The sequence below is a fragment of the Oreochromis niloticus genome, linkage group LG15 (genome assembly GCF_001858045.2).
Source record: "Oreochromis niloticus isolate F11D_XX linkage group LG15, O_niloticus_UMD_NMBU, whole genome shotgun sequence".
In the NCBI taxonomy this organism is placed as follows: Eukaryota; Metazoa; Chordata; class Actinopteri; order Cichliformes; family Cichlidae; genus Oreochromis; species Oreochromis niloticus.
Genome location: NC_031980.2, coordinates 4,400,183 through 4,426,997, shown reverse-complemented (window position 1 = coordinate 4,426,997; position 26,815 = coordinate 4,400,183). Strand labels below are relative to the sequence as shown.

The 26,815-nt window shown below is 40.9% G+C and overlaps 1 protein-coding gene across 5 annotated transcripts in view; it reads left to right on the top strand.

Moving 5' to 3' along the window:
* pak5 (p21 protein (Cdc42/Rac)-activated kinase 5) overlaps positions 1-24,041 on the top strand; it is a 69,608-nt gene extending 45,567 nt beyond the window's left edge. For all 5 annotated transcript variants that reach the window (XM_005449752.4, XM_025899057.1, XM_005449750.4 and 2 more), the window contains 9 exons: positions 8,984-9,823; positions 13,658-13,867; positions 14,117-14,258; positions 14,616-14,770; positions 15,742-15,875; positions 19,598-19,724; positions 20,186-20,311; positions 20,439-20,573; positions 22,163-24,041. In XM_005449752.4, the coding sequence (XP_005449809.1) occupies positions 8,984-9,823; positions 13,658-13,867; positions 14,117-14,258; positions 14,616-14,770; positions 15,742-15,875; positions 19,598-19,724; positions 20,186-20,311; positions 20,439-20,573; positions 22,163-22,318 (2,025 nt within the window). In that variant the 3' untranslated portion in view covers positions 22,319-24,041. The remainder of the gene's footprint in view (positions 1-8,983; positions 9,824-13,657; positions 13,868-14,116; positions 14,259-14,615; positions 14,771-15,741; positions 15,876-19,597; positions 19,725-20,185; positions 20,312-20,438; positions 20,574-22,162) is intronic.
* The last annotated feature ends 2,774 nt before the right edge of the window (positions 24,042-26,815 follow it).

The window sequence follows — 26,815 nt, the reverse complement described above, 5'->3', positions numbered from 1 at the left end:
ATGACATGATGTTGATGGTTATTAACTAACAGACAGCAGGATGGCCTGAGGAAACGGGTCAGCTCATAACATATTAATCATGGAATCATTTCAAAATTTGCTTCTTGAATAATTCTGTTGATATTTGGTTAAGACCAGCTCATAATGTAACTATTCTGTTAAGTCTTCTTCTATATAATCAGTCAGTAATCAGCCTGCACACCAGCTGAGGTCATGTTGAACTTTGACTTTGAGGTCAGGAGCGGCTGTTCAAGTTAGTAATAGATGCACTAGATGTGTACCTTAGAGAATCTGATTACCAGAAGCTGCGCTGTACTTCGAGGCTTTATCAGTAAATATAACATGCAAGTGATTTATATTCAGGTTCGTGGGATTCACAATTAATGTGCTGGTTCTGATTTTGGGGGTTCTCCACGACCCCCAAAACACTGCCACTCCTGGGAAACTCATTCTGGAATCGTATTATTCATTGTCGTGTCTAAGGAGACAAATACGTTAATTTAATGCATTTAAAAACAGGTTTTAATATGTTTGGGTTTGGCTCAAAACATTGCTTCTCTTAATAGTTTTAATAGTTAATTAATAGTTCTGAATGCTTCTGTAAACTAGTCTTGTTCTCTCTTAGTTCACAGAAGAAAAAGGAAAATGTGTCTTATAGGTTAAGGTAAAATAATCCTTTATTAGTCCCACACGTGGGAAATTTTTGGTCACGGCAGAAAGTTCCAGAGCAGTAAAAGATTAAGAGAAAACCAATAGAATAGAATCAGATGAACAGAATAACATACTATACAAAATAGACAGAATACTATATACAATAGACTAAGTACTATACAAATAGCATAAAATACAAGAATAAAATAAGGTTCATGTGCAATTTAATTAATATAAATTAACTTCCTTTGAAAATAAAAAAAAATCAATGCATGAATCATTTTATTAGTACTTTGTACCAAATGGCATCGTTTTAGTCAATTTATGAAATGTCTTCCTTACTAGATATTCCATTATTATGTTTCAGTGCTAATATTGCAAAGCCTTTAGGAACCACAGCAACTCAGCCCAGCATGAAGCGGCAGACAATGTAAAGCTGCTGAGGCTCACTGACTACTGAGCTGCATTGTGGGTAAAAATTGTTGAGGCTCTGCCGACTCAATAACTGCAGACTTCCAAACCTCTGGCATTAACATCAGAATAAAAACTGTGCCCCAGGCGCTTCATGGCATTGGATTCTATGTAGTGTATTGTTTTCCAGTCATTTTCAAAGAAATTATAAGGAAATGTTAACAGTTTTCAGAATTATATGAATTGTATTTGTATATTTAAACATTTTTAACTTTCTAAATTACTTGGTATGTGCAGCTCATTTGAAGCTGAGTGTGTAAAAACAATCTTGAATCTTGATCTTGAATAAAAAAATAAAATAAAATCGTGTTCCCATATTCTATCCTTATAATATGTATTTAACTTATATAAGCTGCATATTAATAACTGTGTTTAAGCAGTAGTATAGATACATTATAACTGCACAAAAAAGTTTATATGAAATATTTTATGGATTAATAAATGGCCTAAAGTTTTGAGGATATCATTTTCACTGAATTTTGCTGAGTGTTAAGAAGCTTTTATATCTTTCAGCTTCTGAGCAGGCAAATTCTAGCAGCTGGTTGTGTTTACCGCATTTATCCAGCAGAGGGGACTGGAGGATATGAATAGCTATCTCTGTGTTTACCTAAATAATGATAGAGTATCTTTTAAAATCCATGTCTTGTTTTCTTGTTTTCTTTTCATGCATTGTGTTGTAAAGAGCTGCTTATATAAGAGAATTCCCAAATACATGATGCAGATTTTTTTATCACTCGGTGAATATTGGCTGCTTTTTTTAAAAAACAAACAAACCCCAATATCTTTATTCTGTTAATGCATCAGCTATGCTTTATTTTATCCTTTATTAATCAGTGCTGTAGGGAGTTTGCTCGGTCTCGTGACGCTCAGAGGAGAGTTGTGAGTGGTCTGTTTATCTGCTGTCTGAAGGGCTCTGTGATATTATCTTTTTCAGACAGCGGTAAGCTTCTGTTCACAAATTGGTCACTGATGCGAAAGCATGGAGTACTTCAGAAAAGCAGCAGCGCTAGTAGTAGTCTAAGAGTTTGTGTGTGTGTGTGTGTGAATACCCACGCATGCAGGGTTTCTGCTGTGTGAGTCGTGACAGAGGTTCACAGAGAGGCTGGGATTTAATACACAAAGAGGGAGAGAGAGGGAAAATGAGGTTGGAGTGTTAGAATGACTTCTGTTGTGTTCACGTTCCCATTTCTACTCGAGTATATCGCTGGATTTATACAAACATTGTTTTGTTTTTTTTTAAAAAAAGGAGATTTCTATGATGGTCTTGCATCATTGAAAATTGGGAGTGGGTGTGCTGAGTAGGCGAAGCTGCTGCAGCGTTTGCAAGCTTTTCGTGAGGGTGAGGGTGTAATAGGTGATGAGCTTTCATGAGCGTTTTCACACACTGAAATGTAGCTTCTAAACTTTATTGGACTGAAAGATGCAAGATCCAAATGTATGCACATCACCAAGTGGCTATGGTTGAGTTTTTTGAAAACATTTGGGTAAAACCTGTTTAAAAACCGCATTTTGACACACTGGGTCGGAATTTAAGATTTTCTGTATTTTATAGATTAATCAGTCATAATGTTTTTACTGTCTTAATAAGAAAATCCACATAGGGTTAAAACTGTGACAGACTGGCTGACCTCTAAAAATAGACTGTGCATCAAGGATGGACAAATCTTTCGACTATTAAAAGTCATGCAGATGCAGAAGTGTATTCTCTATACTGGCCAATAGAGGGCGAACTGTGTGAAAAACAAGACTATTCCCCACTGCTCACTTGATATATTACCTTAGTCCCTGAATGCACGGCCTCGCTCACTTTCAAGCCTTAGTTAATATGAACTGATGTTTATTTTGTAAATTATGATCCAATTTATAGTAAATTAAATAATAAAACAGATACAATTTAGGTTTTAATTGAAAAGTTGCTGACATGCATTCCAGTTGGATCGACACCTCAATCGTTCAGTTTCAAAACATCAAAATGGGAAGCTATATAAAAATTTTTTACAAAGCACTTTGGTGAAAATGTCTTGAGCCACCATTCATTTCTTTATAGTTTGCTTTGAAGAAGTCAGATTTTCTTGTAATTTTTAAAAGTAAAATGGAGCAATAGTTCTCCAGGTTTTCTGAAGAGCTTTAAAAGTTTCTCCACTCATTTTCAGTTCAGTCCTTGTACCTTACCTTTTTTTTTTTTTTTTTTTTTTTTTACATGTAACACTGACCAAATCGTGGTAGCAAAATAAAGACACCTAATGAACCACATACACATAACAAAGAACCACTTTTACATTGTATTTTTAGGCAATTTGTTACTAGAAGCCTGTTGAAAAATGCATTATTTGTTCCCATTTCTTTAGCTGAATGTGTGAAAAAATGCCAAAAATAACACAGTTTGACAGACAAAAAAATATTATTTTTGCACCAACAAGGCATTCCCAAAGAGGTAAGCTGGAAACTTGGCGTGTGCCAGCGTGATGTGAAGTATGTCCTTAAAAATGTGTGAAAACTGGACAACTTCCATGGTTTGAGACTGTATTTCAACAAGTGGTGTTGATCTTGTCAAAATTTACAGAATTATGAATGCAGAAAAGCGCCGTCAGATTTCGATTTACTATGCTGTACCATTTGGAAAGCATCTTATTGGCAGTGTCCTGATTTTTTTAGCATGACAGTGATCCCAAACACACTACCAATACAGTAAAATAGATAGAAAAATACAGAATGGAACACCATCAGTCATGGATTGGCCTTCCCAGAGCCCAGAGCTCAACATTATTGAAGCAGTGTGGGATCATTTTGGCAGAACAGAACGAAAGTCAGCCAACATCCAAACAAGAGGTTTAAATGCCTTTAAAGAAGCCTGGAGAACTATTCCTGAAGACTACTTAAAGAAATGACAAGAAAGCTGCCTAAGAGAGTTCAGCTGTGTTTAAGAATTAAGGTGGTCACAACAAATATTGACTTTCAAGCCTGTTAAAATTGTACAAACTCAGTTTTCCTGAATGTTTGCACATGTCTGCCCCTGTTTCCCATTTTCCTTGCTAAATATAAAGAAAGAGGGATGGCGAGAGGCTTTTGCACACTTCTGTGAATCCAGAGTACCTTCTTTTTTCCTGTATTGGTGTGATTGGTGTGTACGCGGCTTTACTTGATAGAACTTTTGTGGTCTTGTTTTTTGTTTTTCAACATGCCTTGTCACAAATAACAAAATCTCCTTTCCAGTGCCAAAGTAAAATTTAATTGAGCATACTGGTGTGAATAGTCCAAAAAACTGGAGCTTTAGCTTAACAGATTAGTTACTTAACAGCTTAACTTATCTGGTTATGCAGCAGTTTTAAAAGCCAGAAATAAAACAGCAGTGCAGAGGAAACAGAGGCACAGAGCCGCTGCTCCTTCTCCGGACTCTCGGTTGTCCCGGGACTGGGCTGGCCAGTGAAGCGCAACTTCCAAACCAGGGTTCTAGCTAGGAGTCATGGGAAGGGCAAGCTCATTAATTATCTCTCCCTCTCTTCCTCCCTCCGTCCTCCCATCACACCCTCCCTTCATTACCAGCAAGGTTAATCCCCCCCTTATCTCCCAATGAGCCTCATTTTTCATGACTCCCTTTCTACGACGCTCCCTCCCTTCCCTCATCTCTTCTCCATCCTTCCTTCTCCGTAATTCTTCCCCTGCCTTTCCTTCTGTTGTTCAGTTCTTCCCTGCATCTCGCCTAGTTTGTTTTTCAGCCACTCCCGCCCCGCACGTACTTTCCGTTTCTTCTGCACACTTCCCCGTCTTCTCATTCCCACTGTATCGTTTTTAATTCAATCTCCTTTCCTTTTCATTTCCTTTAATTTTATTTCCCCTCGTCTCCTCGCTTTCCCCTCCGCTCTCTCCTGTGCTTACCTTGAACAGGCCGTGGCGAGTTGAGAGAGTATCTATTACAGCTTATCACTAAAGGACAGGCCAACGCCGCACGCCGGTGAAATATGGCTGCTGTCACAGCCGCCGCGGAACACGACCGGCGCACAAGGCTCACAGAGCTGTGAGGACAGGGGGAGAAGAGGGGAGAGGGGGACTGGAGAAGGGGGTTATGGAAGCCACTAATTCAAATTAATGGAAAGATTTCCAGGCCTGATGCCGACCGTTTGACAGTGATTTGGCACACAATTAACCTTGTCTCCCCCCCCGTCACCTCCTCGATTCCACTTGCCTCCTTTTCTCTCCGACTCCGTCTATCCCCTGTAACTGCCACGCTCTTTGACACAGTCTTAGTGATTACGAAGCAAATTGAAATGATGATGTTTTGTGATATCAGCTGACACCCCCTTACTGTCGCAATTGAATTAGTTCTGAATCACCGACGTCCACGCTGCATAACATGATGCGACTGCCTCATTTTAGATTTTGGCATGCCCTGTTCCACCACGATTTCTTAACACAGTTTAAAGGAAGTGTGAGAATAACTCTAATGAGCATGACGGCAATTACAAGGCAGCGGTTTTGTTGTCCGGTTTTAATGATGCAACCGCTTTATTTAGGAAAATCCAGCTCACCGACACACAGAGCAGACCCCGCGCCATAGATTCACGTTCAGTGACCTGTTTAAAAGGCCGTCCCTGCTGCAGCTCCAACCTTTCAGCTAGATTTTACTCACTGCTTTTATAGGCCATTTCACCTTGGGTTCCAGTTCAAGGCACCAAACAGCCTATAGCTTTCAAACAGAGGAGAACAACTGGAGTGTTAAAGAGAAAGAGGGAGGTGTGCCAAGTAACAAAATGGAAAGGAGAGATGATGTGTGGAAAACCAGCCGCAGTGAGAGGTAGAGGTTTGTGAAGAGAGCTTTCCGGTTTAGCCCTTCAGAGAAAGTACAAACTGTCAGTGTGATTTGTCATTGTCGTTACCACAAACGGCTAAAATATCTTTAGTCCTTTTGCTCTGTAATACCTTTTTCTGCTTGCAACCCTGGTTATAAAGCCATCAGTGTTAAGGTGGGATGATATTAACTGTAGCTGCCTTGCTACTTTAGACTCCCACAGATGAATGGGAGGAGAGCAGGCAAGTGCGTTTGCAGTGACAGTTTGCAGGTAGCTGAGCGAAGACGTCGAAGATCCCTGCGCCGGCACAATGTTGCTGACAGTCGGTGATTATCCCAGGGTTTCCGAGACTCTGCCTCAGCACATGTGACATGAAGGAATCACAGCAGAGACAAGCATGGCAGTCGGGTGACAGACAGCAGGGCGTGAGCACTGTCTGAGGGTCTGAGAATGATGACGATGTGACACTGTCGGGTCTAAGAGTGGAGCTCAACAGACATCTGCAGACAGGGGAAAAGTCTAATAACGACGCACCAAAATAATGTCGTACACAAATCGCCGCCTTATTTTTCTGTTCTCTAATCTTTAGTTATATGTCTGGGATTTAAAAGGGGTTGATATTTTATATGTGCTCTGTTTTAGGTGTTTAAATGGTGATAATCGCCTCGATAGACATGAGCTTCAACTGGTTAATAACAACTCGTTTTTATAGCAGAGTTGTTGTAGTTTTATATTTTCTAATTAGTTGTTATTTTGCTTTTAATTCAGTTTAGTTTCAGTTACTTTCCAGAGTGGTTTTTAGTTTCTTTATTTGAAAATGCTTAGTTTTTGTTTGGTTTCTATTAGTTTCAGTGTTTAGTTTTAGCCATTTTTATTATTATTGTATGATGTGTATATGTCAGAGGCAAGATTTAGAAAGATCAGTACAGGTTTTACAATAAAACACAAAAAACAGGTTGCCAGGTTTTTGGTTTGTTTTACATCAGCCTTCCTGTGTGGACTTTGCATGTCCTCCCTATGCTTGCATGGGTTCTCTCTAGCTTCCTCTCACAGTCCAAAGGCATGCATGTTAGGTTACCTGGTGGTTCGAAATTGTCCATTGGTGTGAATGTGAATGGTTGTGCAAGCTCTGCGATAGATTGGCATTGGCAACCTGTACAGGGTTACCAACCTCTCCCCAATAAGAGCTGGGACAAGCTCCAGCCTGACAATGACCCCGAATTGAATGGATGAATGGATGTTTTGCATTGTAATAATACCTATAATAATAACTTTATTTGCTAGTTGTATACATACACTGGGTCTGTGGGTACATAGGAAATCTTCTGTAGAGCTTTGAGTCAAAGCTAAAGTCACACGGTCACACAAAACAAATATAAAACAATGTAGTAAAATACAGTAAGAATAATAATATTGTTTCAAATATAAGGAACGGTAATTCCCATATTGCACTTAAATGACTATAGTATAAAAATACTGCACATTATTGGAATATGTGTAGATGAGGTAGCGTTTGTGTGTATTTTAGTTAGTCCCTATTTTGTTTTTGCCATCAGTCTTTTCTGTGGCAAGAAAGACACCGTTGTGGAAGCATGGTGTGTGTGTGTGTGTGTGTGTGTGTGTGTGTGTTTGAGACCCAACTGTCCCCTCTGCTGCGTCTCTGGTTGTAGTTAAATCTCTTATAAAGCTATTCCTTCTGGTATTGAACATGTAAGGAGTCCGACTGCACAATACTAACAGCAGCTTTACTGGCGACAAATTACATTGAATGTGTTTTATAGTGTGTTTTAATTAATTTAAGTACATTTTAGCTCTTAGCAACACTAGAAACAAATTATGCAAATTTCGGTGTGTTTAAATCAGTCACAATCATTTAAATCACTCTCGCTTTGAAACAATCAGCAAATCTCAACATCTAAGTTTTCACAGTAAAATACGTCAAATATTTGATTGTTTGTTGAAGTTATCGTTGTGCATCATGCACCACTATAATATGCCACTGCCCCAGTGGGAACCAAACATCTGTCCCTTTGTTGCTTATGACTTACTAAACAGCTAAAAGACTACAGTTTTACCAGATGGAGGCCGTAATGCCAGGAAACGCAGTCGGTAGATTTGTTTGATCATCACAAATGGCTCCAAAATAAATTATGTAAGAGCTGAATATTCACATAATCTCCTCAGCTCAGCCTCCTCTCAGCACTACTCATGCATCATGTTTCCTTTTGTTCCAGCGCACAGTTTCCTCTATGTTTCAAGTGGTGGAGAGGCTGGTAGATAAAAAAGATGTGTCTGGATTTTCCCATCACTCTCACGACTTTGAGCCACACTGTACAAACATGCACACGCACCGTGCACGCTCACAGATTGTAGTCTCGCAGCAGCACGTGTTGCCCATGACTCACGACACAGCCTTGTAAAGGGTTTAACACAAGGTAGGAGGGGATAAGCGGCCCCCCTGATGTTTAAGCTGCCTCTGCTTTGAAGCAGATGCGAGCCTGCGTGTTCATTCTCTCTTTCCCCCGTCCTCCTTGCTCCTTTTGGTTTGCGTGCATGTGTAATCGTGTGTTGGTGTGCTAAACCAAACTTCACGACTATTAATGTATCCTGATCATCCCACTGAAATTGAAGCTGATGTGTTGCGAGGGAAACGGGGTAGGAATTAGCTCTCTCGATCCAACGCTGGTTGCCTTTTACCATCTGAGGTATCCCGCCATTTATCTTCATGCATTTTTAGCTCAATCCCAGCTCACAACAACTCGTGGTTGTGTAGATCAGTGCCTGCTGTTCTCTAAAATCCAAATACCGACATTCATTTAATGCAAGTGATGATTAATTTCATACTTGTTGCAAAGCCCTGATACACATGAATTGAAACTCTTGCCTGAAAATGTTTAAAGTTAACTAAGGTTGATGATGCAGGAATTTCAATTCATCTCATTCAGTTTTCAGACAGGAATGATAAAGCTGAAAGTGAATGTACTGCAAGCCAAAGTATCAGGGTTATCGCCATCAAACTCTCAGACGCACGAGTCTCCTCTATGCTAAGTTTAATGTGTTTGCTTTGCTTGTAGACCATTGTTCGAGGGAACCGGCCACCCAAAGATGCATCCATTAACGGCCTGCTGGAGGAGTTCGACAACATTTCGGTAACACGTTCCAACTCCTTGCGTAAAGAGAGCCCGCCGGGCCCCCATCAGGCTGGAGGCATCTCCAAACCCACGGGCAGTGGCCATCTCACTGCTCCAGAGGAGAATGGATTCAACCACTACTACTCCCGCTACTCGTGTGACCTGGACACGTCCAGCAGGGACTTTTCTCTGGATCCCGGCAAGCCAAGCTTCTCCATAGATGGGGACTGGGCAGTTGGCAGGCACTATCGATTCACCAAGCAGAATGGCCACTCACACCCCATACGCAGCCCCTTTTACCCTGATGCCATGCCTCAGAAATCAGACTATGGCAAACTTCCACCTGACTACCACACCTATCTGGAGAGCAAAGGGCGGTCGGCGGATGAGGTGGCCTCTACGGTGGGTAGCGGAGTAGGTTCCAGCGGCTACTACCGGGCATCGGTGGGGGGTTCATCCAGCCAGGACTACCGGGACACATCAGTTGGCACACCGTCTCGTGCATCACTACACAGCGAGCAGATTAACTACCCCGACAGTGAGTGGAGTTACGGTGGCATGAGGGATGAATATGAGAAGCGACCCAAGAGTTCCTACGTGACCCAGACCAGCCCCACGCCTGCCATCAGGCAGCGATCTCGGTCGGGCTCTGGGCTGCAGGAGCCAAATGTCCCCTATGCCGCCAGTGGGACTTTCAGGAGCCCACCACAGGCCCACCCGTACAGCTCCTACACCTACCCTCGCCTTTCGGAGAGTCTCGCCAACTCACAGACGTTAACCAAGGTAACTAAAGCAAAATGGAAATGGCATGTTTCGACACACAATACCTCCCAACAAGTCTGTACAAACATATCAGAGAAAATTCTACACATGTACACTCATGTGACACACACTTTAACCTCCCACTCAGCTGCAATCCCTTTCACATTATTTTCTTCTTCAGTGTTTCGAGTTCTCTCTGATCCTCGACCACTAGTTTTCTTTTTCTGCTCTTCCTGCCAGATAGATGGTTTCAGCTTTAATCTACTCTTCCCTGAAGGAGGAAGAGGATGTCACATAAAGAATTGCACCTCTGCCGTGTCCACTAGCTCTATACACAGTTCAATTGATGCTCAGACTGACCGCTGACCAAAAAGCTCTGACTTACACAAAATATAAAAGTTAGAGACAGGAAAAAAGTGGAAAAAAATACTAGATGAAATCAGTGTATATTTATGTCATTATTTTTAATTAAATTAATAGATAGGAGCAAGTAGTCTCGGTGTTCAGATTCATACAGAAGCTTTGCACCACACAAACTGCAATCACTGCTAAATATATCATTTTAACAGAAACATAATTGGCACAAAGGTATAAAAATATACTATAATTGCAATTATTAAAAGGATAGGATATGCAAATATGCATAACGTTGGTCAAGACGAACTCAGTAGAAATTAAATATCTAATAGCAAAGCTTTAGAGATTACAAATGAGTACATCAGAATGGCAGCTCAGGTTGAGCAGTTTGGGGACAAAGTTAGAGCAGCAAGGCTGAGATGGTTTGGACATGAGGAGAGGAGGATAGTGGATATATTAGACTTTTCAGAACGAAAAGAGGAAGATCACAAAGAAGGTTCATGGATGTTGTGAAGGGGGACATACAGAGGCTTGGTGTGAGATGGAGGCAGATGATCTGCTGTGGCGACACCTTTCCTCAATTATTTCTTGGCTATTGACATCAAATAAGAGTCAACAGCAGAATAAGCTGTTTGGAATTTGCACGAGAAGATTTAGCAAGTTTTTTTATGGGCACAAGCCACATGCTCAACTCTGCTGCTCAACCCACAAATGCATTTTCCTTACAAATGCGGCACCATTTAAAGGTAAATAAACAGGCTTTCCAATGGTATAAGATTTATTGCCAAGAAACATTGTTACAACAAAGAAATAATCAATCAAACAGTAATTCCCTTACTTTTTGTGGAATGCATAGATGGGCTTTGACGTTAAGGATGCCCAGAAATATCTTGCAGAACAGAGTTTTTGTTACATGGAAATACTTTTTTATATGACTGTATTACAGATTATAACTGAAAACATCTCACAAACAAAACACACAAAAGGCAGGTTTTTGTACACTAATAACTCATGTTTGTAAAAGTAAGAAAAAAACGTAAATTTAAAGGAACCTATGCGATTGTTGGTGAAATCCCCAGCAGTGTCACTCAGTCGATTGTATTATGTATTTGGGAACAGCTGCACTGTAAGTATGCTGGCTCTTGTGCAGCCTGTGTCGTGCTCCAGTGGAGCAGTGGGAGAGACACCCAAGAGATTCCTCTGCACAGAAACTCCACTGACAAGAACAAACGAACCGTCCACGCGTTAGTGGCTATGTAATGTAACCATATGTTTTCAGTTACTCGTAGTTCTTTTACACCAGAATTCTCAGTGCAAAGAACTGCATGTGCTGCGGTGGAAGATAATAGATCAGGAATTATACCAGAGGGCAAAAGGTGGGGTCAGACTTTTCACACAACACCTTTTACATCATTCTTCAAAAGCTCTCCAAGCGTCATTAAACCCACGAGTACCGCTATCACAGTTCTGCACCATGCCTCCCTTCACACACAGCGAGCCGAGAGGGGAAACCGGGTTTGCTGATGTAGATCCCAGGGTGCCTTGATGAAAAACCATTTAACCCGCGTGTCTCGGTAAATAGCCACTCGAAGAAAAAGCAGCCACGGAGAATGCAAGAGCAGCAGGAAGGCGATGCAGGAGAAGGTCATTTTTCTTTCATGTTGTTTGTTTCACATTTTTGCCGCTGTCTGAGTTGTCACGCTTATAGAGGCGCGTTTGCTTTTCTATTAAAAAAAAAAGAAGTAGAATAAGTAAAGAGTCGAAACCCAATTTATCCAAATTATATATGAAAGAGTATGTTTGATCATTTACAAACTTACTCTTTCATATCTCAAAGGCGCGACTATAATTGGACTTAATGTGATGGTGTTTTTAATATTTCTTGTTTGATTTTCACAGCAGTGGTTTAAAAAAAGGAAACAACAAAACAAGGAGTCATCTGGCAGCTGAAGAATCACTATTCTTCTTGGCTCACGGACCTTGGAACAAACCCACCTCCCTCTCTCTTTGCTCACTCTCTGCCATTTCTTCTCTTTTCCTCGTTCAGCCCACTCACACCGCTGAAGTAAATCCTCCTTTTTCCCTGCCGTTGTTGGAAGGATGTAATAGTAGACAGCACAGAAACTTGGCCACACACAAAGATGCAAACGCACACACACACACACACACGCACACTTCCTTTCTCTCTGCCGCCGTCTCTCTCTCTCTCCCTCACTGTTTTGTAGCGAGTGTGAGCTCAGTGCCGCAGCTCTCGGTGACAAATTGATGTTGCGGCACTTTCCCTTTCTGCAGCCTTAGCATAAAACTGGCCGAACGATGTTCCACCGCGGAATTCAATTTCACAGTTGAGTTAGGTTGTTGATTACCCTGCCAAACTCAGATTAATGCGCGTTTAACCAACATGGATCAGGAGACCCCTGGCTGACAGCCAGCGAGCGCTTGCCGGCCAACGATAGAGGGGCACGAGACGGGGGCCTCCCAGCAGCCACCCCCGCACCTGCCTCAGAGTGATTGATTAAAAGAGTTCACACCATGTAATTATACATCATCCCAACACATCAGGGCTCCTCCTCCTGCCCTATCTGTGCTTGTGCGTTTCAGTCCGTGTACATGTGTGTGTCTCTTTGTGAAAGAAAGAGAAATAGCGATTAGGCGCAGAGAGAGTAACAAATAAAAGAAAGAAGGAAAGAGAGTTTTATTTATTATAGTCGGAGTCTCTTGAGGGGAAAAAATCAGGCTGGCTGGAGATCATTTTAGAGAGGTGTGGCAAAGGTGATTTAGTTTAGTCTCTGCAGGGTGAAAGCAGATCCATCTTCTAAGTTAATTTTTGTTTTTTCTTTGCTGTAGTCCACTTTAGATCACTCTGGGTAGTGTTGATGAATGCTGTAGCACTTTCATCCCTCTCCTAGTGTTTAAGTGACAGACTATTATCACTTAGATATGCCATTGACAGCTGTACAGTATCAGCCTGTCCCTACTTACGTCCTATTGTTAATGACCTGTGGCCAGTTTTCCTTCAAATGACAGGATCCACATCTCATAAATGACATAGTAGGATGACAAAGCTATTAGGTTATGAAACCACTCCAAGTGTGCGTATTTGTAGCCAATTGTGAGTCATGTAATGAAAGCTGAGTCATGTAAGCACTACTGCATTCTCACTAATACCCATGTGTACGCAGCAATACTACTTTGAAGGACTCTTAAGGAAGAGCTGTGTCCCAGATCTGAGTCCGCTGCAGGCTCTTGGTTGATGAATGGAGTAGCTGTGAAGCATTTTAGAGGGGGGTGGGGTGGTAAGGATAAGGTATGGTCCCTGTCCTGTGCACTAAATGTTCTCCGTTAGGTCTGTCCAAGAGTAATGTACCTGCAGGTGTAGTGTATGACCGTGGATGTACAGGCTGACGTTTAACAGTAAAATTCTTCAGTATTCACTGCAGTAAAATGCAGACACCTGCGTAACGCTAGACTTATATGTAATTTTCCTCGCTTTTCCAGGGCGACTATGAGCGTCCATCACGCGATGACAGTCCCCAGGTCGCAGGTGGTGACACGTACCCCCGAGGGCCTCTTAAGCTACCTCAGAGCCACACGAAGCCGCCTGGCTACCCCTCGGTGCACCTGCCGTACCCCCCGATCTTTCACCATTACAAACCCTCGCCTTACCATCATCCTCCCTCCCAGCCCAGTCCACCATATACCCCGCAGGTACAGTATGTTTGCTAACTTCACATATAAAAACTGCACCATAGAGATGATTCAGTTTGCTACAGATTGCAGATTATACTCTGTGACTTTGGCAAGCTAGCTGAGATCAACACTTCCTCCATGTTTTCAAACGTAACCATCTTAAATCTCTAACTAAAGTAGCTCTTTCCCAAACTGATTATTTAGAAAATAAAGTTAAAGGTATATAAGATGTGTTATTTCTCTCTTTTTTGTAACTTTTTCATCCAGGGGGCCTACTCACAGCCTTCGTCACCTTACGTCCCCCCAGGGGCTTATCCGCCTCCTTCCTGGGGGTCGAGCTCTGACACGCAGCCCTCCAGAGTTTCTCATGAGCAGTTCAGAGCAGCACTTCAGCTGGTGGTCAACCCAGGTAACGCACACTTGAAATTAAAGGAACATTGAAATGACACGCAAGCATGTGACAACTTTGTTTCACACGAATGTGCATATGATAAATGGACAGATTCTACTCCACGCAAAGCACTTTACCCAAATACACATACATTCATGCAAGCACTGTTTGTTTTTCTACATCCAAGTGTTTCCTGTCTAACATTCAAACAGAGTTTAATATAGCAGTGTTCAGAGTCTGTAAGGGTGTGAATAAACTGCAGCCTGAGTATTTAGCAGAGGCGTGCAACTGCAACTTATAGATGTTTTTTAAATTTATATCTTTTGTTTCTGCCGTTGCATCAAAATGAGGCACGATGTTTGTCTTCTCCTCCAGGCGACCCTCGGGAATACCTGGACAGCTTTATTAAGATCGGCGAGGGATCCACAGGTATTGTTTGCATCGCCACAGAGAAGCACAGCGGAAAGCAGGTGGCAGTGAAGAAGATGGATCTCAGAAAACAGCAGAGAAGAGAGCTGCTTTTTAACGAGGTATCAAACAACGATTACCTGAGGAACTGTCCCTAGCTCCTATAATCCAAATAGTTCTGATGTCGTATGTTTGAGTGAATTAATCAGGTGAATTTAAATTGGGGCCATAATGACCACAGAACTAACATTTGTCACAGATTGTTGATAGCCTAAGCAAGCGGCAGTCGTGAAACTGTTTTAATTAGCATAATAAAAATGCCACTTTATGCTAATTAATGAAACAAACAGCAAGAGTTCAGTTCGCCCATATTTCCCTAACATCCATCCACAGCAATTGAACCACTAACACATTTTTTTGCATCTGTAATGACATTTATTGACTAAACTGAAGACGTGTTTACGCCGAAAACCTTAAGCAAGAACTGTATTGGTGACTGCTCACATTCATGATGTCCTGACAAGTTAAAAAATGAGCTGCATTTCATTTGCCCAGGAAAAAAGAAGAAAAACGTATTTAAATGTGAACTGAGCGACGCTCGGATTGCATTTCTGCCCTGATTCTTTTGTATTTTGGTCTCTTTGTTTAGTGTGCATGAGTGGGAGAGAGAATGCATGTATGTAAGCACGAGTGCGAGGTGTGGAGCAGCGGGTGTTCAGCGGGAAAGTAATTTGTTTCGTGTAATCCTATTAATTTGAATGTAATCCTTTTATGGTTAAGCCTCCAGAACATGTTCATATTAGACAAAGGGGAAGTTGAATTAATACAAAAAAATGAAATTACATGAGTAGATTCAATAAACCACTGGAATTGTAGATAATTTTTTGTAGCATATTTTAGCATACATTCTTAAATATGGCATTGAATTGAGGAATTTCAGAGAGAAACCTTTTTGAGGCTCAAAGCGTGATTTTCATTTCATATTAACAGTGTAGTAACAAAGTATAGCAGCATAATAACAGTGACAGAGCCAGTGTACTACAGTGTCATTAGTAACAATACGTATATATATATTTCTCTGTCTGTGTTTTAGGTGGTGATCATGAGGGACTACCATCATGAAAATGTTGTGGACATGTACAACAGTTACCTGGTGGGAGACGAGCTGTGGGTCGTCATGGAGTTCCTGGAGGGAGGGGCACTCACTGACATTGTGACCCACACCAGGTAACTGCTCAATGCACAAATGCTGAGGTAAACCATGAAACTGTGTGATGCGGAGCTTGGAGGATGTAAGCTGTTGTTAGACTCCAAGAAAATTATAAAAGGACATTTTGAAAAACAGGATAATTATTTTGTTCAAGTAGTTAAAGATGTCAAACTCAACAACCAGGTGAGCAGCATGTAAAGGTTCTGAGGCACGTTTGAACTTTTCATTGATTAGTAAGATATTTCCTAAAAATGAATCAGTGATTCAGCATTGCAAGAACCAGGTAAAAATGAAAGTTACTGTCCAGTCAAACACGGGCTTTTAAAACCTTTATTTTACCACGAAGGCTCACTGAGACCATACTCTACGTAGGAAGAGAGACGTTGGCATTGAAGCAGGAATACAAACTCCTCATACAGAGTCTATCAAAAGGAATCATCTGATTTCACAGTTCACTGGTAAAGATCAGAACATGTATTATAAGAAAGAACAGATTCATGAGTTTCACGTGGTTGCTGGCGGCTGCAGTGACTCCAAACAAGCTCACAATAATGTGTGAGATGAGTTTGACTCTCATATGGACACGCGACCAGAGAAGGACACATTTAACTTTTGAGCATTGTAAGTTGTGTATGTAAAAGTTTATCTTCAGCCATGTATTTTAAAATGTACCGCAAGTTTTTATGTCCATTACTTTAAAAAATCTAGCCCTTTGAAATTGGATGATTCATTTTGATACACCCTGCATACTAAATGTAACATAAAGCGCAGCATATTTTTTTACGTACTGTTCAGCTGGTCATTAATGCAAATATCTAATCAGCAACTCAGTGCATTTAGGCATGTACACGTTGTTTCGCACAGTTGTTGTCAGATGGGCTGACAACAACAACCAGAAACTTGTGATTTATTGGTTTACACACAAACATCTCTACATTTTACAGAGATTGGTTGAAAAAAAAATCCACTGAGTCCTACTTCAGACAAGCGCCTTGTCAAACAGAGCACCTCTGGGATGTGGTGGAACCATATAATTGCATAGTAAGAAAATGTATGTTATGCAGAAGTGTAAAATAAATAAATAAAAACACAGCAGTGACAATCAGCTTCTATTCTTTATTACTACCTATGTTTCAAAGGACCTTATAGACAGACTTTGCTCCCTTCTAACAGAGCCAGGTATACCTATTTTTCTCAACATTAGTCATGTATTTACAAAACAGGCAAGACATGATGTCCATCCTCTCATCCAAGAAAACTAGTGTCATTCAAAAATGTGAAATCATCTTTATTTTTTATTATTTTATTTTTCAGTTCAATGGCTGTTTTCAGACTGACTGAAAGAGTTAAAAAAAATTGAAACATTATGTAATACTTTTATATAAAAGTCCCAGAAATCAGGCCACAGCTTTGTGTGTGTCATTTGTGTTAGTTTTGACTGGTGAGACAGACGGAGAGAATCCACATGGGGGGGGGCAAGGTTTATGTCACCTTTTAAAGGACGTGATGTTCAGATGATGTTGCTGACATCAAATGGATTTTAATATAACCCAGCAAGCAGTGGTGCGCAGTCGAAATTCCATTTTTTTATTTTATTTGTTGCATCAGACAAACAGGTGAATAATTTTGCAAGGCGCAGAGGAAGGACTGGCTGAAACGATACGATGCTCCGATAGTTTGAGGATTATCGTTCTCCAACTTTTCCAAATTGTTTGTGTTACTGAGTTGCGTTTCTAAGCTGCTGCCTCATTGTTTTAAGCTTACTTTGTGCTTGGTGTTTAATTACAGTCATTTGCACGGAGTGTCAGCATTAGCGCTGCGCGGTGTCGGATGCTAATAACACGCTTTGGCGAGGCTGAGCACCGCTGCTGCTGTGAAGTATTTTGAACAGTCTCCCACACAGATGTTTGCTCGTTTGTGTGCTCGGTGCATGTATGAGAGAAAGTTTCACCACGAGTGCTTTTAAAAGTACTCACGGAAAGATGATAAAACTGGATTTTAAACAGAATTTCTCTTTTTGATAAAGACTCACGTACATTCAACCTGCAGGGTCAGCCGCTTTTTTTTCCCCTTATATTAATATTATCAGAAAAAGTTTGGAATAAAACTTAATAGATGTCCTTATAAAATGTAGATTGATTAGTATGCAGGCATAAAATAAAATCAGTGAGAAAATACTGCAGAAGGGCTTGAGCGGTGTATTTTCTTCATCAGTAATTTCTGCCATATTTGTCCAGGTGAAAGCCTGCTGCTATTTCTGTTAGGCTTTTTGTTGTGGAAATAACTGCTGCCTGCCTCGCGTTGTGCAAGCCTCATCAGCTTGCTGGCAGCAAACACACAAACGCACACACACTCTGAGATTTATGGACACATGCGCGCTCAATTCTAACTCACACAGGCAAATCAGCAGCGGGAGGAGAATGGGGGGCTCTGCAGAACTATTTCAGTCACGTTCAGATTTCAGTTATACTTTTAAAGTTGGGTAATGATCTGCACTTCGAGGGGATTTTTATCCAGTGTAAATGCAAAAGCATATGGGTTTGTGTGTGTGTGTGTGTGTGAGTATGAATGCCTCAGTGTTTGTGTGTGCACCTTTTGTCTGTGTGTAGGTGCACGTGTAATTCTCCTCCCTTTGACAACCTTTACAGGCTCATTAAAGTTGTTTTTCACTTTGTGAAACAATTTTCTATTTCACTGATCCTGCCTCCATGAGTGCGTGTGTGTGTGTGTGTGTGTGTGTGTGTGTGTGTGTGTGTGAGCTCATTTGTTTGTGTGTGTATGGGAGCGTGGGATTTTTTTCGGGGGGGAGGGGGTTGTGGTGTAAGTGGAGAGGCGGTAAGAGGTGAGTCATTTTCACGTACGCGTCTCCATCCCATTCACTCCGAGTTAGCCGGTTGTTTTTCCATTAGCAGAAAGCTCATTTATCTCTTGTGATTGTAAAAGCATACATGTGTGACAATAAAATCTGCTGCAATCTGCAGAGTGTGATTATATATGTTTAATATTATGAGCGTATGTGTAGCCCAAAGGGTTATTTCTCATAATGCAAGTTTGCAAGTTTGCAAGTGAGCGCCCCAATAGCGGGTAAGTTACACTGTATGATAAAGAGAAGTGTGCAGAAGGGTTGCAAGCATGTAAGATCATGCTGCAATGCATATACAGTATATCTGCGTCTGCATCCATCTGTATCCTTAGTCTGGGGTTTAAAATGAGCACGCTTCTTTGTGCACATGTTTTGTATGATTGCAGATTAGAGCGCACACACATAAGCACACAACACAGCCCAGCCAGCTGGGTCTAGAGACGTTAATGTTCAGTGGAGCTGTGAGTTTCTACATGAGCTCAGTGAGACGCGCAGCATTGCCCCCTCTCTCCATATGGGACCCTCCTGCCTGCTCGTAGCTGGAAGCGCTGCGGGCCACAGTGGGATATTTTCAAACTGGATTTCTACTCCATATCCTCTATAGGATGACTCCTAAGTCTTAAAGCCAGTCATTTCTGTAGCTCAAAGAACAAAAGTCAGTTTTATTTATGAGTAAATGTTTTCTCGCAATGCACAGCACACGGAGAAAGCACAGGCGACAAAAATGAGCTTACCAGATAAAAACAGATAGCACATTTATTAAAAAGATAAACTACAAATTGTGGAAATAAACAGTTAGCTATGAAAATAAATCAAATTTGATTAAATTGCAATATTTTTGACAGGTCGTGTGTGTGTGTGTGTGTCTCCTTACAGGATGAACGAGGAGCAGATTGCTACGGTGTGCCTGTCGGTGTTGAAGGCTCTGTCCTACCTGCACACACAGGGCGTCATCCACCGTGACATTAAGAGCGACTCCATTCTCCTGACTAGCGATGGCAGAGTAAGTGGACATGAATATTTCTATTCATCCATGCTCCTCTTGGGATGCTATCAAATTAGTCACTGCTTAAACAGTAATCCACTAAACCCCAGGTAATAATAACCTAAGCTGCTATTCTTTTTCACTGGTCACACACACACACACACACACACACACACACACACACATTCAACACTCACTGACCTCCATGGGTGCCTGTCCTGCCGCTTGTCAACAGCCAATGCCAGAAACTCATCATCATCCATTACTGCCGTGCCCTAGTAATTAAATCCTGCCTAATGCCTCCTAACGAGTTGATAAGACATGATTAACTGAAGCTTAATTAAGTGCTAATATATGGGATTAGTGTCTTCTGTCAAAGCTCTTGATCACAAGAGGTCAGTGCACTTCTGAACTAAGATATTCTATTCTGTATGCCCACCAACCTGCTTAGTAGAGACTGTATATGTGTGTGTTTACAGATCAAGCTATCAGACTTTGGCTTTTGTGCCCAAGTTTCCAAAGAGGTACCCAAGAGGAAGTCCCTCGTGGGCACACCCTACTGGATGGCACCAGAGGTCATCTCAAGATTACCTTACGGGACTGAGGTGAGGACACATGCACAGAAATAACATTATTCTACTGAGGAGTTCAGGAGCATTTCCCTATATATGTTATGCATGTATGTTTACTGTCCTGGCTATCAGTAGACTGAATGTTTTTGCGTGTGTTCAGGTGGACATCTGGTCTTTAGGCATTATGGTGATTGAGATGGTGGACGGAGAGCCCCCTTACTTCAATGAGCCCCCTCTGCAGGCCATGAGAAGGATACGAGACAACCTTCCCCCACGGCTAAAGGAGTCCCATAAGGTAAGAAAAGTCGAAGGCGAGTTCTCAATAAGTAAACGGATCAGACTTTTGCTAACAGCAGAAGAAAATGTTCTTAGAGGTGTCAACTGTTTAGCTGTAAAAACACATCTCTGACAGCTCACCAGTCACACCTCAGGTGCAGAGAAGCGCAAGGTAACATTTATGAACTTATATTACAAAAGTACTACAACTCTTTTATTTTTGAGACACATGGATCCTGTAAATATTCATATGAAGCTAAAGGCATTTAATTAAATTAAGAGGAAAGACTTTTACAAAGAGCTGTAAGCAACAGACCAAATTTTCAGTTCATGTTAATGTGTTTTTTCTAACCCAGATTGCATTTATTGTGAGTATCATTACTCAATACATAACCTAAGACTGGTCTGTGTCTATGTATGAATATGTAATAATGGATACGCCAGAAATATGGCAGTTGTCATATCTGAGCAAAATGGGAATTTCAGTAGTTTTGTGAGCGGTTGCTGGAAATTGTTGGCAATTGCTAGCGTGAAATTAACCACATAGATGTAGTGCACCAAAAACCTCCTTCCCATTGCTTTGGTTTGGTTGCTGTGGTTGCTTGTACTTTGCATGGCAAGCGCTCCTCACCAAGTGGTGACGAAATGTTGAGAAGTGCAGCCGAAACTGGAAATGAAGAGCGTTCACCTTCAAAGTAAAAGTTTCCCTTTTTGAAAGGTGTTGATTGCAGTGGTACAACCTGTTCTCATGGCAGTGCGTCGCAGGCTTTAATCTAATGACTCGTGTTGCTCTGTTTGTCCCTCGGAATGTCCTTAAAGACGGTTTTATATCAGTCGACACTCACGTGTACCAATTAAAAAACTCAATAATCTGCATTTGGAAAGTCGTGAACAAATAAGTTGTGTTGCCTTTCAGGCGAGAGACCCAAGTTTGAGTCATACATGTCACTTCTTTTCACACTTCATTTGTATAATATTCATGCATGTAATTACTTTAAAATATATTGGACGGTTGAGTTTCGGCTACTTGCAAAATGCCATAGTTTCTGCAAAATTCATCTAGCAGCTTTTTAAAACAAAAACAAGCTCAGCAAGCTACCAAAATATCTTAGTTTCCATGGTGATGCCTCGCTGTTTTCTACAAAAAGTACATGCTTCTGACACTATGTTTCCTATTGAAATACATTACTAAAACGTTCATGTTCCCTGATACAAAAAAAACACATCAGTTTGTTCCCACGAACACAAAAAAAACAGGTGACCACAGGAATACCAACAAATACAAGGTTGGTTTTTTGTGTGACACCCTCTTTGTGACAGACAGCAACTTCTGGCAAAAGCACGACAACCAATCAGGGAATACACATTTCTTACTAGCAATTGGAGGTTGCCAGTGGTTGCTGACTGGTCTAAAGTCGTGTGTGACTGACCTAAATGTTCCCAAAGTTGATGAAGAGATCGACATCCATGTTGTCACTAAAAGTGTGTGTGTGTGTGTGTGTGTGTGTGTGTGTGTGTGTGTGTGTTAATTTTACTGCTGTTTCTTTGGCTATGTTATACTCAAACCTAGCTGAGCAGATGAATTCAAACATTTGCTCACATCTCCAGGTGTCAACCGTGCTGCGCTCCTTCCTGGACCTGATGCTGGTGAGGGAACCGTCCCAGAGAGCCACAGCGCAGGAACTCCTCCAGCACCCCTTCCTAAAGCTCTCGGGACCCCCTTCCTGTATCGTTCCCCTCATGAGACACTACCGCCATCGCTGACCTGCTGACTCAAACCCCAGCCCTCTCCTCCACTAAAAACATTCACATAAACACACTACCAGGGTGGCACTGCCCTCACCCAGCCAAAACACCCCACTGCTTGGTGGTGTGCCACCAACTTTCACACCTGTAACCGTGAAGTAGATTAGCTAGAGGAATATCTAAGACATACATTAATAAAAAAAAAAAAACACAAGACAAAGTAAAGAAGAAAAAAACTATTGAAACCATGAACTGGAGTAGAAGAGCGTAATGTGCCAGAGGAAACTCTAGACATCCAGTAAACTACGCAGACTGCCTCGCCCTGCTGCAGTCTTCTTTCTTCCTAGACTGTAAGTCTTCAGCGCCATGTAGACTTGTAGTAGCCATCCAGAGCTTCTCAGAGGGGGTGTGGCAACGTGGAAGGACCCAAAGCAACCAGCGTGCTGCTCCAGACCCGAGCAGCAGAGGGCAGAACAATCAGTGTGAAGAGAGAGCGGGTTTTTGACTGGTCATGACTGTTTACCGCGTCGTCGGTCCATCATAAGGAGCACAGGCTGCTGCTCAGAGACGAGCTCTCTCGCATCTCTTGTCACACACTAACAGTGAAAATGTATTTTAGAGAAACCTGTAAGTTTTCTGTACAGTTTTGATAACTTGCAGTATTTTATCGTGTCGTAACCATTGTGATATGAGCGGTATTAAATAGAGTTTCTGCAGAGATCTTTCCTACTGTTTATAATCCAGTTTTTGCTTAAAGATATAAGAGATCCCAAATAAACCCACCTAAAACCTGTTACTAAAAAAAAATACTAAATATATTTATTATCTTACATTTGTAGACAGAACTTCCATTAAATGTTGGGGAAAAAAAGGGTAATGTCAGAATTTTGTATGACATTTTCAAATATTTATTTATTTATTGGAACTGAAGGTATATTTTTTTGGTAGTGTGGCCTTTTTTTGTTTGGTTTTTGTTTTTTGGGGTTTTTTTGTTAGGTTTTGACTTCGATTTCTAAGAGCGCATTTGGCAGTCAGTCGGTTTATCATCCAAGCAATACCCCAGACCTGCTGTATTTATGAATTCATGACGCCCTGTATTTATGATACTGTAACAACTTCATGCATTTAAATGTAGCACAGACTGAGTGGATTTGAGAAAGGAAAGAAAAAAAACTAACTTCACGCAGACTTGTTTTCTTTTATATTAGCAGTCTCACTGTGTTTCTTTCTTAATGCCAAAGAGGCGCCTGTCCAAGACGCCTCCCTACCGCACAGAGTTTAGGATGCTGATAAAAGGTTTTCTGCTCACATCCTCGCTGTCATCATCTCACTCCTTATCCCACCTCAGTCAGTCAGACACACACACTCGCTATCACCGGAGCTTTGCTGCCATTCTCATCTCTAGTTTGGACCAGGAGAACAGTGTTATCCCCCTCCCTGTTTTTACCCATCATTCACTGTGATATGTAAATATGACTGTGGGTACGTGAGCCTGTGCGTCTGCATATGTCAAAGAGCAAAAGAGGTGGAGAGGTGTTTATCTCTGCAGCATCTGAGAGTGTGTGTGTGTGTGCGTGTGTGTGTTTGTGCGTGCGCTGCTGGCTAAGCCTTGACAGTGAGTCAAGATTTGAATGAGTAAACACTTATCTGTGGTGTTGGCTTGTATAGTGATATTGCATGTTTGTTATCAGTGAAGCTGGTTTCAATTAAAAAAAACAAAAAACACCCATAAAAACATTAAGATGTGTTGCATGGATTTTTCCTTCATCACCTTATTATGCAGTCGTCTCTTCTTCTTCTTTTTTTTTTAACAGCACACTGTCAGAATATCCTAAGGAGGCCTTTTCAATCATCAACAGTTTATTTTCTCTTTGTTGTTTTTGGGTTCTCATTTCCAACAATTTCACCTGTATTTCACCTCCGAACACAGAAGCAAAAAAAAAGACACATTCATGGATCGGTGTTGCCATAATATATTAGGTTATTTCTCCTTCTTCCCTCTAAGCCATTTCCCTCTGAAACACCATAATGGGATATTGATTTAGCTCGGACAGAGAATGGAGCTTCTTTCTCACAGGAAGATCGACAGTAGTCTAGTAAATAAAAACACAGCTACTGGGGCCATTGAGAGTATCAGTGAGGACGACACCGGAGCTTGTAGAGTCAATGTTTGAGTAAGTGGAAAAAACTCATCTGTTCCAAACACAAGTACACATAACTCCTAATTATGACTTTGCACCTTCAAACTTTTGTGTGTGTGTGTGTGTGTGTGTGTGTGTGTTTGTTAGTTTTCTAAACAACCTTTGGGAGGTATTTGAAATAGTTTGTGTCTTTAAATGGAATGATTTGCAGTGAAGCAATAAAAAACAGATTATCTAAATATGTTTATATACCAACTCCTAATGATGACCACATCCATCCACCCTGTTGATTCAATCAACAGGCCTGCCAAAGTTCTTAAACCACCTTTGGGCTAGTTCCTGCTGCTGTAGGGTCTCAAGGATTGACACACACACGCGGCTCTTATTGGGATATTTTAGTTTTATGTCTTGCAGATTTAAAAAAATATATATATTATTAGAAGATTTAAAATCTTTTGATGCATTATGTAGAACTTTTAGAATAATATTCTGAAAACAATAATGTTCATGTAGCTATCCTTGCAGCTCATAAAGGAGAGGCAGAGATTTGCACTGGTTTCTGTAATGTACTGTCCTCCCTGCACTCAGTGTTGTTGTAGGCTAATAAGGTTACGGCCTCAGGTGCAGTGCATGCAGGTTACCTGGTGTTGCTCACTGGGCTGGATATGAACTAAACCTTTGTTAACAGTTATGATGCCATCTCCTTATGACGCCTGAACAAGTAAAACTAAAGGGATATGCCCAAATTAAGGATCTTTTAGGCCTTTTTCACGCGTGAGACTGGTCTGTAGCTAATGAAAACTGAAGAAAATGGCAACTTGCCGACCTTCGACAGTAAAAGTCCAAATGGAAAACTTGGAATTTCCTCCAGAATAAAAGAAGACGGGCGGAAGACCGTGGCTGCAGTTTTTGAGAGTTTGTGAAGCTCAGCAACAGGTGAGTTTTCCTCAGTTGTTGTTAGCATCTAGCTTTGTAGCAGAATGAAGGCCGGATGCTAACTTTTTAGAAGCGTCAACAGCTAATTGAAAATATGTATGTCAAAGTAGGGCATCCCTATCTGCGTTAACAAACAGATATCCTGCTTTGTGTTACCCATCATGGTTGAATTTAAAAAGCTTATTCGAGGTTAAACAGGGGAAATTCTCTGTGTATGTGATGCTCTGTTGTACAGTATGTTAAGCTCAGGTTGCTAACCAATTACTGTAGAAAACAGTGATTAGTCATTGATGCTAACACTTAACGTAGCCGCACAATCATGGCACCTCTTTGTAGGCCTACGGGGGATTTAAGGTTAATGTTTTAATAAATGCATAAAAAATTTTTTTTAAAAAAGACATCCAAACATCGATGATTTTTTTCGATTAAACGTATATGCTTTAATTGCCATTTGTTACAATATAGATGTCTGTGTCAACTTACTTTTTTTCTAATGAGTAAGTTATTCTAACATGAAGATTAAGTGAAACAATGTAACATATAAAACAATGTAACAGATGTCTTGAGCTACACCTCGCTTCTTCATATTTTCCTTGAAAAATGAGAAATATTGAAATGAAGACATAAATGAACTTCCTTAGGTAGCTTTCTTTTGCTGTCTTTCAGCAGTCTTTAAGAATAGTTCTCCAGGTTTCTTCTGTTCTCTCAGGATGACCCCACACTGCTTCAGTAATGTCAGGGTGCAGTTCTCTCAAGAGGCCAGTCCACGACTGATATTGTTCCACTGTGTGTGTGTGTGGGGGGGGGGGGGTTGGTTTTTTATTCAGGTACGCTTTTACTGCACTGAATGAAATGAAGCTATTGCCAGTAGCAGTCAGGTAAAAGGACTGGACTGAATGGGATTAAAAAAGCAGCAAAAGCCCAAAGAAAAACTTTGAAAGTTCTTCCTGCTATTGCTCAAGATCACTTTAATTATCAATTAAATCTACAGTGCTTAACAAAATTATTTGACCACCTATCATAAACACCCCCCCACACCCCCCACATATTTTGCAAATCTAATCAAAAACTTTTTTCTTTTTTTATTATTTATTAGGCAAATAACAAACACAATTCATATTTTATACACAAATTTGAGCTGGCACACTGGACTCCAGCGTACCATTCAACCACTGGGATCTCCATCAAAAATGTTAATATACTTTACTATTTTTTTCTTCATTTTTGTAAAACCAACAATTTATAAATTCACAGATAACAACAATAACTGTATTTTGGCATTAAAAACATCAATACAATTAAAGAGCTTGTACATACTGGTGGGTTGGACATTAAAGAAACCTAAATTATTTTAGTAACCACCATTATTGTTAATTTAGGGCAGCTGTGACATAAACCTTACATTGCGTGGTGGTCTAATAATTTTGTTAAGCAATGT